The sequence below is a fragment of the Coregonus clupeaformis genome, chromosome 20 (assembly GCF_020615455.1).
Source record: "Coregonus clupeaformis isolate EN_2021a chromosome 20, ASM2061545v1, whole genome shotgun sequence".
NCBI lineage: Eukaryota > Metazoa > Chordata > Actinopteri > Salmoniformes > Salmonidae > Coregonus > Coregonus clupeaformis.
This window is the reverse complement of record NC_059211.1, coordinates 56,177,835-56,189,216: the sequence shown is the minus strand read 5'-3', so window position 1 is coordinate 56,189,216 and position 11,382 is coordinate 56,177,835. Positions and strand designations below refer to the sequence as shown.

Genomic DNA, 11,382 nt, shown 5'->3' with positions numbered 1-11,382 from the left:
CGTTCCTGCTCTCCGCACCAAGTCTGTGGTGCGCGTCGCCAGCCCAGTCCGGCCCATTCCTGCTCCCCGCACCAAGTCTGTGGTGCGTTTGCCAGCCCTGTCCGGCCCGTTCCTGCTCTCCGCACCAAGTCGGTGTTGCGCGTCGCCAGCCCAGTCCGGCCCATCCAAGCTCCCCGCACCAAGTCAGTGGTGCGCGTCGTCAGCCCGGTCCGGCTCATTCCTGCTCCCCGCACCAAGTCAGGGGTGCGCCCGTCAGCCCGGTCCGGCCCGTTCCTGCTCCCCGCACCAAGTCAGTGGTGTGCTTCGTCAGCCCAGTCCGGCCTGTCCCTGCTCCACGCACCAAGCCTACGGTGTGCGTCGTCAGCCTGGTAAGGCCCGTTCCTCCTCCATGCACCAAGCCAGGGGTGCGCGTCGTCAGTCCAGCACAACCCGTGCCTGGGTCATGTCCGGAGCCGGATCCGCCGCCGAGGCGGAGTGCCCACCCGGTCCCTCCCCTGTTGTGGTTGTTTGGCGCGGTCGGAGTCCGCGCCTTTGGGGGGGGGTACTGTCACGCCCTGGCTCTGGGGACTATGTTATGTTGAGCCAGGGTGTGTAAGTCTATGTTTGTATATCTATGTTGGCCTGAGTGACTCCCAATCAGGGGCAACGAGTGTCAGCTGGTTGTCTCTGATTGGGAGCCATATTTAACTGTCTGTCTTTTCACTTTGTGTTTGTGGTTTCTTGTTCCGTGTTCGGTCATTGATACCGTGGACGTCACGAGTCGTGTTTTGTTTTGTATTTTGATGCTTTAACTAATTAAAGTATGTTTGTTCATCACGCTGCGCCTTGGTCCTCCTCATTGGTAGACGATCGTGACAGAAGAAACCACCATAACAGGACCAAGCAGCGTGAAGAAGAGAGAGGATGGACTTGGGAGCAGTGGAGTAGGAGTCTCGACTGGGCCAAGCCAAGAGAAGAGGAGAGAGGTTGGACTTTGGAGCAGTGGGGTGAGAGTCTGGCGAGAATGATGGAGGCCTGGCCCACGGGGAGGAGAGACCCCCAGAAAATTTTTTAGGGGGGCTCACGACGTCGGGGCAGCAGGAGGCCGCGATAGAGCGGTCCAGCGGGTTGGCAGAGGAGGCCGCCAGGTTACGGGAGTCACTGGTCACCAGGGGGAAGGAGGTTGTAGAGGCACGGCGAGAGGTACTGGCGTGTGTTGCCAGTCCGGTCCGGCCTGTTCCTGATCCCCACGTAGGGGCCAGTGGTGTGTGTTCCCAGTACGGGCCGGCCTGTTCCTGCCACTCCCACCAAGTCTGTGGTGCGCGTCGCCAGCCCAGTCCGGCCCATCCAAGCTCCCCGCACCAAGTCAGTGGTGCGCGTCGTCAGCCCGGTCCGGCTCATTCCTGCTCCCCGCACCAAGTCTGTGGTGCGCGTCACCAGCCCTGTCCGGCCCGTTCCTGCTCTCCGCACCAAGTCTGTGGTGCGCGTCGCCAGCCCAGTCCGGCCCATTCCTGCTCCCCGCACCAAGTCTGTGGTGCGTTTTCGCCAGCCCTGTCCGGCCCGTTCCTGCTCTCCGCACCAAGTCGGTGTTGCGCATCGCCAGCCCAGTCCGGCCCATCCAAGCTCCCCGCACCAAGTCGGTGGTGCGCGCCGTCAGCCCGGTCCGGCTCATTCCTGCTCCCCGCACCAAGTCAGGGGTGCGCTTCGTCAGCCCGGTCCGGCCCGTTCCTGCTCCCCGCACCAAGTCAGTGGTGTGCTTCGTCAGCCCAGTCCGGCCTGTCCCTGCTCCACGCACCAAGCCTACGGTGTGCGTCGTCAGCCTGGTAAGGCCCGTTCCTCCTCCACGCACCCAAGCCAGGGGTGCGCTGTCGTCAGTCCAGCACAACCCGTGCCTGGGTCATGTCCGAGCCGGATCCGCCGCCGAGGCGGAGTGCCCACCCGGTCCCTCCCCTGTTGTGGTTGTTTGGCGCGGTCGGAGTCCGCGCCTTTGGGGGGGGGTACTGTCACGCCCTGGCTCTGGGGACTATGTTATGTTGAGCCAGGGTGTGTAAGTCTATGTTTGTATATCTATGTTGGCCTGAGTGACTCCCAATCAGAGGCAACGAGTGTCAGCTGGTTGTCTCTGATTGGGAGCCATATTTAACTGTCTGTCTTTTCACTTTGTGTTTGTGGTTTCTTGTTCCGTGTTCGGTCATTGATACCGTGGACGTCACGAGTCGTGTTTTGTTTTGTATTTTGATGCTTTAACTAATTAAAGTATGTTTGTTCATCACGCTGCGCCTTGGTCTACTCCTTACCTCGACCTTGACAATTATGGATTGAAGTTTATTCCATTCCATGTATTCCATCCCATGTGTTGGTAGTAGTACCAATGATGTCCATAAACACAATACACATACATGTAAATATAAACTATTAGAATATACACTGAGTATACCAAACATTAAGAACTCTTTCCTAATATTGTGCTGGCCCATGTTGACTCTAATGCTTCCCACAGTTGTGTCAAGTTGGCTGGATGTCCTTCGGTTGGTGGACCATTCTTGATACACACGGGAAACAGTTGTGCGTGAAAAACCAAGCAGTTCTTGACACCAACCGGTGCGCCTGGCACCTACTACCATACCCCGTTCAAAGGCACTTCAATCTTTTGTCTTGCCCATTCACCCTCTGAATGCCACACATACACAATCCATGTCTCAATTGTCTCAAGGCTTACAAATCCTTCTTTAACCTGTCTCCTCCCCTTCATCTACACTGATTGAAGTGGATTTAACAGGTGACATCAATAAGGGATCATAGCTTTCACCTGGATTCACCTGGTCAGTCTGTCATGGAAAATGCAGGTGTTTTTAATGTTTTGTACACATGTTTTAATGTTTTGTGTATATGTCTATGTGTTGTTACCATGGTGATGTAGTTGTACTATATAGATATGTGTGTGGTTGTTACCATGGTGAGGTAGTTGTACTCTGAGGCGTTGCCTAGAGACAGGATCTTCTTCTGTTCAGCAGGCATCCCCATCAACATACAGTAGAATATGTGGTAGTTCCTTTCCTCAGGGGCCTGCACATACAAACACAATCACAACATATAGAACACACTTCCTCTATGGGCCTGCACATACAAACACAATCACAACACACAGAACACACTTCCTCTATGGGCCTGCACATACAAACACAATCACAACACACAGAACACATTTTACCTCTACGGGCCTGCACAACAAACAGTACTTCCTAACCACCCATAACGATCTGTAAAACATGGGAGTGAACTTCCACTTGAGTGGAATTTTCACTTAGTCGTGCATTGATGTCAATGGGAGAGTGAAAATTCTACTTATGGTTTTTCTCAATCGCATACAAGCGAACGATGTTGTCAATTTTCGAAACAGAGTCCACAAGACACAGAGCTCTGTGGCCTTTTGCAAAACTGTAAATGGGTTTTTAAAATGTATTTGCTTTCTCAAAACATAAATACATTAATCTAAACCGTATTATAAACTATTTTATAAACTACATTATACCATCGGTATCGTCAAATTCCAATTCCATGTATTCAATACAAAGGCTGGTTAGCTCATTGTTTTGAAGACTTTCCATTGGTGCACAGAAACGCTATCCACAACAGAAATAAGGAAAGGTGAATGTCACAGTTCCCTCAGCCAGAACCCAAAAGCAGACCAGGACAAGGAGAGTTGAACGAAAGTGAGGGTTTATTCGGATACAAACAAAAGGTGCAGAATATTCCAGGGACAGAGCGGGCGGCGTGGATGAGTAGTTGGGGGTGCAGTGCAAGGTCCAGTGATGGCTCGGCAGCCGCCGACCATCAGGCAGAGGTGGGGTGAAGGTTCCGGACGTGTGATGTTCATGGCTAACGATCCGGCAGGAACTGGATGTTGGGCCAGAGCCTAAGAAAGGTGCTGATTAGGCCCAGGTGTGCAGATTGCTAATGGGAAGCAGGTGCGGAAACCAGAGCGCTCCCGAGCGTTCCCGAACCTCGGGAAACTGGAGATTACGACCAGGACCCGACTCAGACAGCCGGGATCGGTACAGTACCCCTCCCGACGAACGCCACCGGGCGGACTCCCGAGCGCCAGGATGGAGGCGGTAAAAGTCCCTGATGAGATCCGCATCTAGGACCTGTCGCCGCGGAATCCAACTCCTCTCTTCAGGACCATACCCCTCCCAGTCCACGAGATACTGGAAACCCCGACCCCGCCGTCTGGAATCCATAATGCGACGCACCGTGTAGGCAGGACCACCTCCGATCATCCGAGGAGGAGGAGGAGGGGGCGGAGGAGGCAACAGAGGACTGAGGAAGACAGGCTTGAGGCAGGAGACATGAAAGGTGGGATGGACTCTGAGCGTCCTCGGTAGTTTGAGTCGCACTGCCACTGGATTGATCACCTTCTCCACCACAAACGGACCAATAAACTTCGGTAACAACTTCCTAGACTCAGTCCGTAACGGAAGATCCCGTGTGGCCAACCAAACCCTATCTCCGATGGTATAGGTGGGAGCGGGGTCCGGCGACGATTCGCCTGGAGCTGATACCGGTCCGAACCTCTAAGGAGTGCCTTTCTGGCCCGATGCCAGGTCCGGTGGCAACGAAATATGGGCCTGAACAGAAGGCACAGAGAGCTCCTTCTCCTGAGAAGGGAACAGGGGAGGTTGGTAGCCATACAGGCACTGGAAGGGAGACATCCCAGTGGCAGATGTAGGGAGAGTATTGTGGGCATACTCAACCCAAGGCAACTGAGAGGCCCAGGAGGTGGGGTTGGAAGAGACCAGACAGCGTAGCGTGGATTCCATCTTCTGGTTGGCTCTCTCTCCGCCTGACCATTGGATTGGGGGTGAAAACCAGATGTGAGACTGACTGTAGCTCCAATGGCCAAACAGAAGGACTTCCAGACAGCAGAGGTAAACTGAGGGCCACGGTCGGAAACGATATCACTGGGCAAACCGTGGACCCTGAACACCTCCCTGACCAGGATCTCGGACGTCTCCGAGGCAGAGGGAAGCTTGGCAATAGGCACAAAGTGGGCGAACTTGCTGAACCTGTCCACGATAGTCAGAACGACCGTGTTCCCCTCAGAAGCGGGCAACCCCGTGACGAAGTCCAGGGCCAGATGCGACCATGGACGCGGGGGGAATAGGAAGGGGGTGAAGTAGTCCAGAGCTGGGCCGATTGGTACTCTTATTCTGCGCACACACTGGACAGGCAGCCACAAAACCCCCGAGTATCCTCGGCCATGGCAGGCCACCAAAAACGTCTGCGAAGAAACGCCATTGTCCGAGCCACGCCAGGGTGACAAGCCATCTTACTGGCGTGGGACCATTTGAGAACAGCAGGACGAACCGACTCAGGCACAAACAACCGACCGGGTGGACCGTTACCGGGACCGGGCTGAGTCCGAAGGGCCGCCAGCACCTCCCTCCTCAATCCTCCACATAACTGCTCCCACGACGCAGTTCCGGGGGAGAATTGTCTCGGTCTTGGACCCACTCTCCTCCGTCTTGGAGAACATCCGGGACAAGGCGTCCCGCCTTGCCGTTCTTAGATCCAGGTCGGAACGTCAGGACAAACTTGAATCGTCCCGAAAACAACGCCCACCTGGCCTGACGGGGAGTTGAGACGTTTAGCCGATTGCACGTAAGCAAGATTCTTGTGGTCAGTCCAGACAATAAACGGTTGCTCCGCCTCCAACCAGTGGCGCCACTCCTCCAAGGCAAGTTTCACCGCGAGAAGCTCCCGGTTACCCACATCGTAATTCTCTCCGCAGGCGAAAGGCGACGAGAGTAGTAGGCGCAGGGATGGAGTTTACTGTCCGTGGAGCATCGCTGCGACAGGATGGCGCCAACTCCCACATCAGACGCTGGCCCACTTCAACGACGAACTGACGGGCCGTGGTCCGGTTGAGAGAGAATCGGTGCGTTGGTGAATCGCCTCTTCAAATCCAGAAACGCTCGATCCGCCTCCGGATTCCACTTGAAGGTCCTGATGCTGGAAGTCAAGGCAGTTAATGGAGCGGCCACACGGCTGTAATCCCGGATGAATCTGCGGTAGAAATTCGCAAACCCCAAAAATCTCTGGAGTTGCAATCTCGCACCGGGCTGGACCCATTCCAGAACCGCTCTAACCTTCTCCTGATCCATCCTAATCTCACCCCTGGAGATGATGTACCCGAGAAAGGATGTAGTGTGGGCGTGAAACTCGCACTTCTCGGCCTTCACGAACAGGCGATTCTCCAACAATCGCTGCAGAACCTGCCGGACATGCTGGACGTGGTCGGAAGGTTCCTTCGAGAAGATCAGAATGTCATCCAGGTAAACAAACACGAAGAGACCGATCATATCTCTCAGGACATCGTTCACCATACTCTGGAATACCGCTGGAGCATTGGTCAGTCCAAACGGCATCACCTGATACTCGAAGTGACCCATCGGTGTATTGAAACCCGTCAACCACTCGTCCCCCTCTCTGATCCGGACCAGGTGATACGCATTGCGTAGGTCTAGCTTGGTGAACACCGTAGCACCCTGTAAGGAGTCGAAGGCAGAACTCATCAAGGGCAGGGGATACTTGTTCTTGACCGTGATGTCATTCAACCCCCGATAATCAATACACGGTCAAGAGAGCCATCCTTCTTTCCCACAAAGAAGAATCCTGCCCCAGGGGTGATGACGAGGGACGAACGAGACCAGCAGCTAGGGACTCCTTGATGTAGGTCTCCAACGCCTCACGTTCAGGTCGGGAGATACTGTATAACCTTCCCTTGGGGTAGACAGCTCCAGGAACCAGGTTGATGGCACAATCATATGGTCGGTGGGGAGGAAGTGACAGAGCCTTCTGCTTACTGAAAACTTCCCCCAAATCGTGATATGTCTCGGGAACCAGGGACAAATCTGGGGGTTTAGCCTCAATCACCTGACTGGGAACCGAATGGGGGCAGGCAGTCTTGAGACAGTTAGCATGACAATCAAGGCTCCAACTCGTTACCTTGCCCGTCACCCAATCGAACGTGGGATTGTGTTCCTTCAGCCAGGGGTATCCAAGGACCAGAGGAACATGGGAAGACGGCAGAATGAAAAAATGAAATCATCTCAGAATGATTCCCGACAACCGCATCTTAACCGGTTCAGTCCTCATCGTGATACGTGCCAGACTACTGCCGTTCAGAGTGGTCGCTTAATGGCTTCCGGCAATTGCTCCTTGGAAAGCCCCAGCTGTTCCACCAACTCGGCATCAAGAAAGCTTCCGCCGGCACCTGAATCGATAAAAGCGTTAAGCGCTAAGCTCTGATTCCTGTTCACAAGGGTAGCCGGGAAGCGGGGTCTGACAGAGGTACTGAGAGGTTGAAACTGGCTCGCTAAAAGTCCTCCCAACTTTAGCGAGCCGGGCAGTTTGACGACCGCGGGAACAAGTGGAGATGTAATGTCCCGAGCGACCACAGTAGAGGCAGCAGTTGGTCTTACGTCTATGTTGACGCTCCTCCTTGGTTAACCCGTGCCGCCCCACTTGCATGGGTTCAGAATCGGGAGAGAGGTCCTCTCCACTAATCCTTAGTGGTGGAGAATGATCGACGTGTTCTGGTCCACCACCCGACCCGACTGGGAACTGAGAAGCTGATCGATTGGACGGACCCCCATTGCTTCTCCCTCCTTCGCTCTCGGACTCGATTATCCACCCGAATAGACAAGGCTACCAAGCTGTCCAGGTCACTAGGCTCCGGATAGGAGATCAACTCATCCTTGAGCTGCTCCGACAGGCCCTGGTAAAAGGCCGCTTGCAAAGACTCTCGTTCCACCCACTCTCCACAGCCAACGTCTTGAACTCGATCACGAAGTCGCCACGCTGGCAGTTCCTTGGTGAAGAGAAAACAGACGCCTAGCTGCGTCCCTCCCTCGGACGGAATGGTCGAAGAGCTTCCTCATCTCGGCCGTGAACCCCTGGTATGAAGCCATGCAGGGATCCTGTCGTTCCCAAACGGCTGAAGCCCACTCCAGCGCTCGACCACGCAGCAACTCAATCAAAAAGGCTATCCTAGCCTTGTCAGTGGCATAAGAGTAGGGCTGTAGATCGAACACTAATCCACACTGCATAAGGAAGGAACGGCATCTTCCCAGCTCCCCCTCATATTTCTCCGGCGTCGGAACCTTGGGCTCACGGAGGGACACAACTTCAGAAGCGGCAGGCGAGATGGGTGAAACCGAGTGGGTCCTCCACCGGACACTGGCGTTGGTTCTGGACCTCCATCAGGCCGGTAGAAAGGTTCCGAACTGACAACGCGATCTCCTGTAGTACCGTGCTATGATGGCCCAACATCTTCTCCTGCTGGGTAATGGCATGGCGAACGGAGTCCAGGTCCGCTGGGTTCATAATTGGCCGGATCGTTCTGTCACAGTTCCCTCAGCCAGAACCCAAAAGCAGACCAGGACAAGGAGAGTTGAACGAAAGTGAGGGTTTATTCGGATACAAACAAAAGGTGCAGAATATTCCAGGGACAGAGCGGGCGGCGTGGATGAGTAGTTGGGGGTGCAGTGCAGGGTCCAGTGATGGCTCGGCAGCCGCCGACCATCAGGCAGAGGTGGGGTGAAGGTTCCGGACGTGTGATGTTCATGGCTAACGATCCGGCAGGAACTGGATGTTGGGCCAGAGCCTAAGAAAGGTGCTGATTAGGCCCAGGTGTGCAGATTGCTAATGGGAAGCAGGTGCGGAAACCAGAGCGCTCCCCGGAGCGTTCCCGAACCCTCGGGAAACTGGAGATTACGACCAGGACCCGACTCAGACAGCCGGGATCGTTACAGTGAATACACAATGGAGAAACACAACTGATATGAATGTATAGGCCTCAACCCACACCAAAGCAAAGCTCTATAATGAACGGTCATGATGACTTTAAGGAGTAACACAAAGTTACTTACAAGTAACCCAACTTCATGCTCTAGGTTTCTGCATGTCCGCAATATTGTAAAACATTATTACAGTCCCCACTGCCTGGATATTTCCAAATATTTTACATGGTATGACACTGATGGGGTGATTTAGAATTTTGTGCAGTGGTATTCAACGATTGCCATAAACAGTGAACACAATTGTACACATTTATCTTTTGTAATTGTGTATTCACTGATGACATTTTTTATTTAAAGTTTTGCAATAGACCACCTAAGATATGCAAGTCAGGCACTAGGGCAAGAAAATTATCAGTAGTTCTGTAAACGTATTTGAGCATTTGATCATTGCTGTTCTGCTATAGATACGTTTCAACACAGATCCATCGCTTGTACGCCATTGAGAAAAACCGGTATGCGGAAGTTCAAATTCACCCCTTTAGTTGTAACACATATTTATTCACATTCCCACAGAAACGTATGGATGTTTATGGGTGGTCCTCTGTAGCTCAATTGGTAGAGCATGGCGCTTGTAACACCAGGGTAGTGGGTTCGAACCCCGGGACCACCATACGTAAAAATGTATGCACGCATTGACTGTAAGTCGCTTTGGATAAAAGCGTCTGCTAAATGGGATGTTATTTATTGTCCACGTCTCCTACCTGTCTGCTAAATGGCATGTTCTTTATTGTCCACAACTCCTACCTGTCTGCTAAATGGCATGTTCTTTATTGTCCACAACTCCTACCTGTCTGCTAAATGGGATGTTATTTATTGTCCACGTCTCCTACCTGTCTGCTAAATGGCATGTTATTTATTATCCACGTCTCCTACCTGTCTGCTAAATGGCATGTTATTTATTATCCACGTCTCCTACCTGTCTGCTAAATGGGATATTATTTATTATCCACGACTCCTACCTGTCTGCTAAATGGGATGTTCTTTATTGTCCACGTCTCCTACCTGTCTGCTAAATGGGATGTTCTTTATTGTCCACGACTCCTACCTGTCTGCTAAATGGGATGTTATTTATTGTCCACGTCTCCTACCTGTCTGCAGACGCGGGACTTCTCCAGTAGGTACTGCTCTATCTTAGCCCCTTCGATGGCCCCGCCCTTAGTGAAGTTAACGTCCATGTACTTCCCGAAGCGACTGGAGTTGTCGTTGCGGACGGTTTTGGCATTACCAAAGGCTGAAAGAAGAGTAGAAGTTGCAGTGTGTTTATAAGGCAGAATAGCAGAAGTTGCAGTGTGTTTATAAGGCAGAATAGCAGAAGTTGCAGTGTGTTTATAAGGCAGAATAGCAGAAGTTGCAGTGTGTTTATAAGGCAGAATAGCAGAAGTTGCAGTATGTTTATAAGGCAGAATAGTAGAAGTTGCAGTGTGTTTATAAGGCAGAATAGTAGAAGTTGCAGTATGTTTATAAGGCAGAATAGCAGAAGTTGCAGTGTGTTTATAAGGCAGAATAGTAGAAGTTGCAGTGTGTTTATAAGGCAGAATAGTAGAAGTTGCAGTATGTTTATAAGGCAGAATAGTAGAAGTTGCAGTATGTTTATAAGGCAGAATAGTAGAAGTTGCAGTATGTTTATAAGGCAGAATAGTAGAAGTTGCAGTATGTTTATAAGGCAGAATAGTAGAAGTTGCAGTATGTTTATAAGGCAGAATAGTAGAAGTTGCAGTATGTTTATAAGGCAGAATAGTAGAAGTTGCAGTATGTTTATAAGGCAGAATAGTAGAAGTTGCAGTATGTTTATAAGGCAGAATAGTAGAAGTTGCAGTATGTTTATAAGGCAGAATAGTAGAAGTTGCAGTATGTTTATAAGGCAGAATAGTAGAAGTTGCAGTATGTTTATAAGGCAGAATAGCAGAAGTTGCAGTGTGTTTATAAGGCAGAATAGTAGAAGTTGCAGTGTGTTTATAAGGCAGAATAGTAGAAGTTGCAGTGTGTTTATAAGGCAGAATAGTAGAAGTTGCAGTGTGTTTATAAGGCAGAATAGCAGAAGTTGCAGTGTGTTTATAAGGCAGAATAGCAGAAGTTGCAGTGTGTTTATAAGTTAGTGAAAAGGAGGAAAACAGCCTTTCATTAGGAAGGGACCACAGGTCCAGGGAGAGCAGATTGAAATCACATTCATGAATTCTTCTGGTGCAACAAGATCCCAGCCTGATGAATGCATGAATGAATGAACGAATGCATTAATTAATTAACGCATTCATTCATTCACCCCATCAATCAACCAATCTATCAACCAATCAATGGTCTTTAGGACAACCCCAAAGCATTACCCTCCAGTATAGGGTTGGCCTCCAGTATCTGTTGTTCTATCCAGGAGTGTTGCCCGCTCACAGCAGCTAGAAACTGCAGCATCAACTTGGTGCTCTCTGTCTTTCCTGCCCCAGACTCACCACTGAAACACACAGGGAACATAGTTTAATCTAATGTACTGTTCTCACCACTGAAACACACAGGGAACATAGTTTAATCTAATGTACTGTTCTCACCA

The 11,382-nt window shown here is 51.4% G+C and overlaps 1 protein-coding gene across 1 annotated transcript in view; it reads right to left on the bottom strand.

Annotated features, from left to right (window-relative positions):
• Positions 1-11,382, bottom strand: part of LOC121534170 (unconventional myosin-VIIa-like) — a 78,485-nt gene that overhangs the window by 62,653 nt on the left and 4,450 nt on the right. Inside the window, exons 6-8 of the mRNA XM_041840698.2 lie at positions 11,165-11,286; positions 9,932-10,074; positions 2,932-3,045 (exon numbers count right to left, since the gene is read on the bottom strand). Of these exons, the coding sequence (XP_041696632.1) occupies positions 2,932-3,045; positions 9,932-10,074; positions 11,165-11,286 (379 nt within the window). The remainder of the gene's footprint in view (positions 1-2,931; positions 3,046-9,931; positions 10,075-11,164; positions 11,287-11,382) is intronic.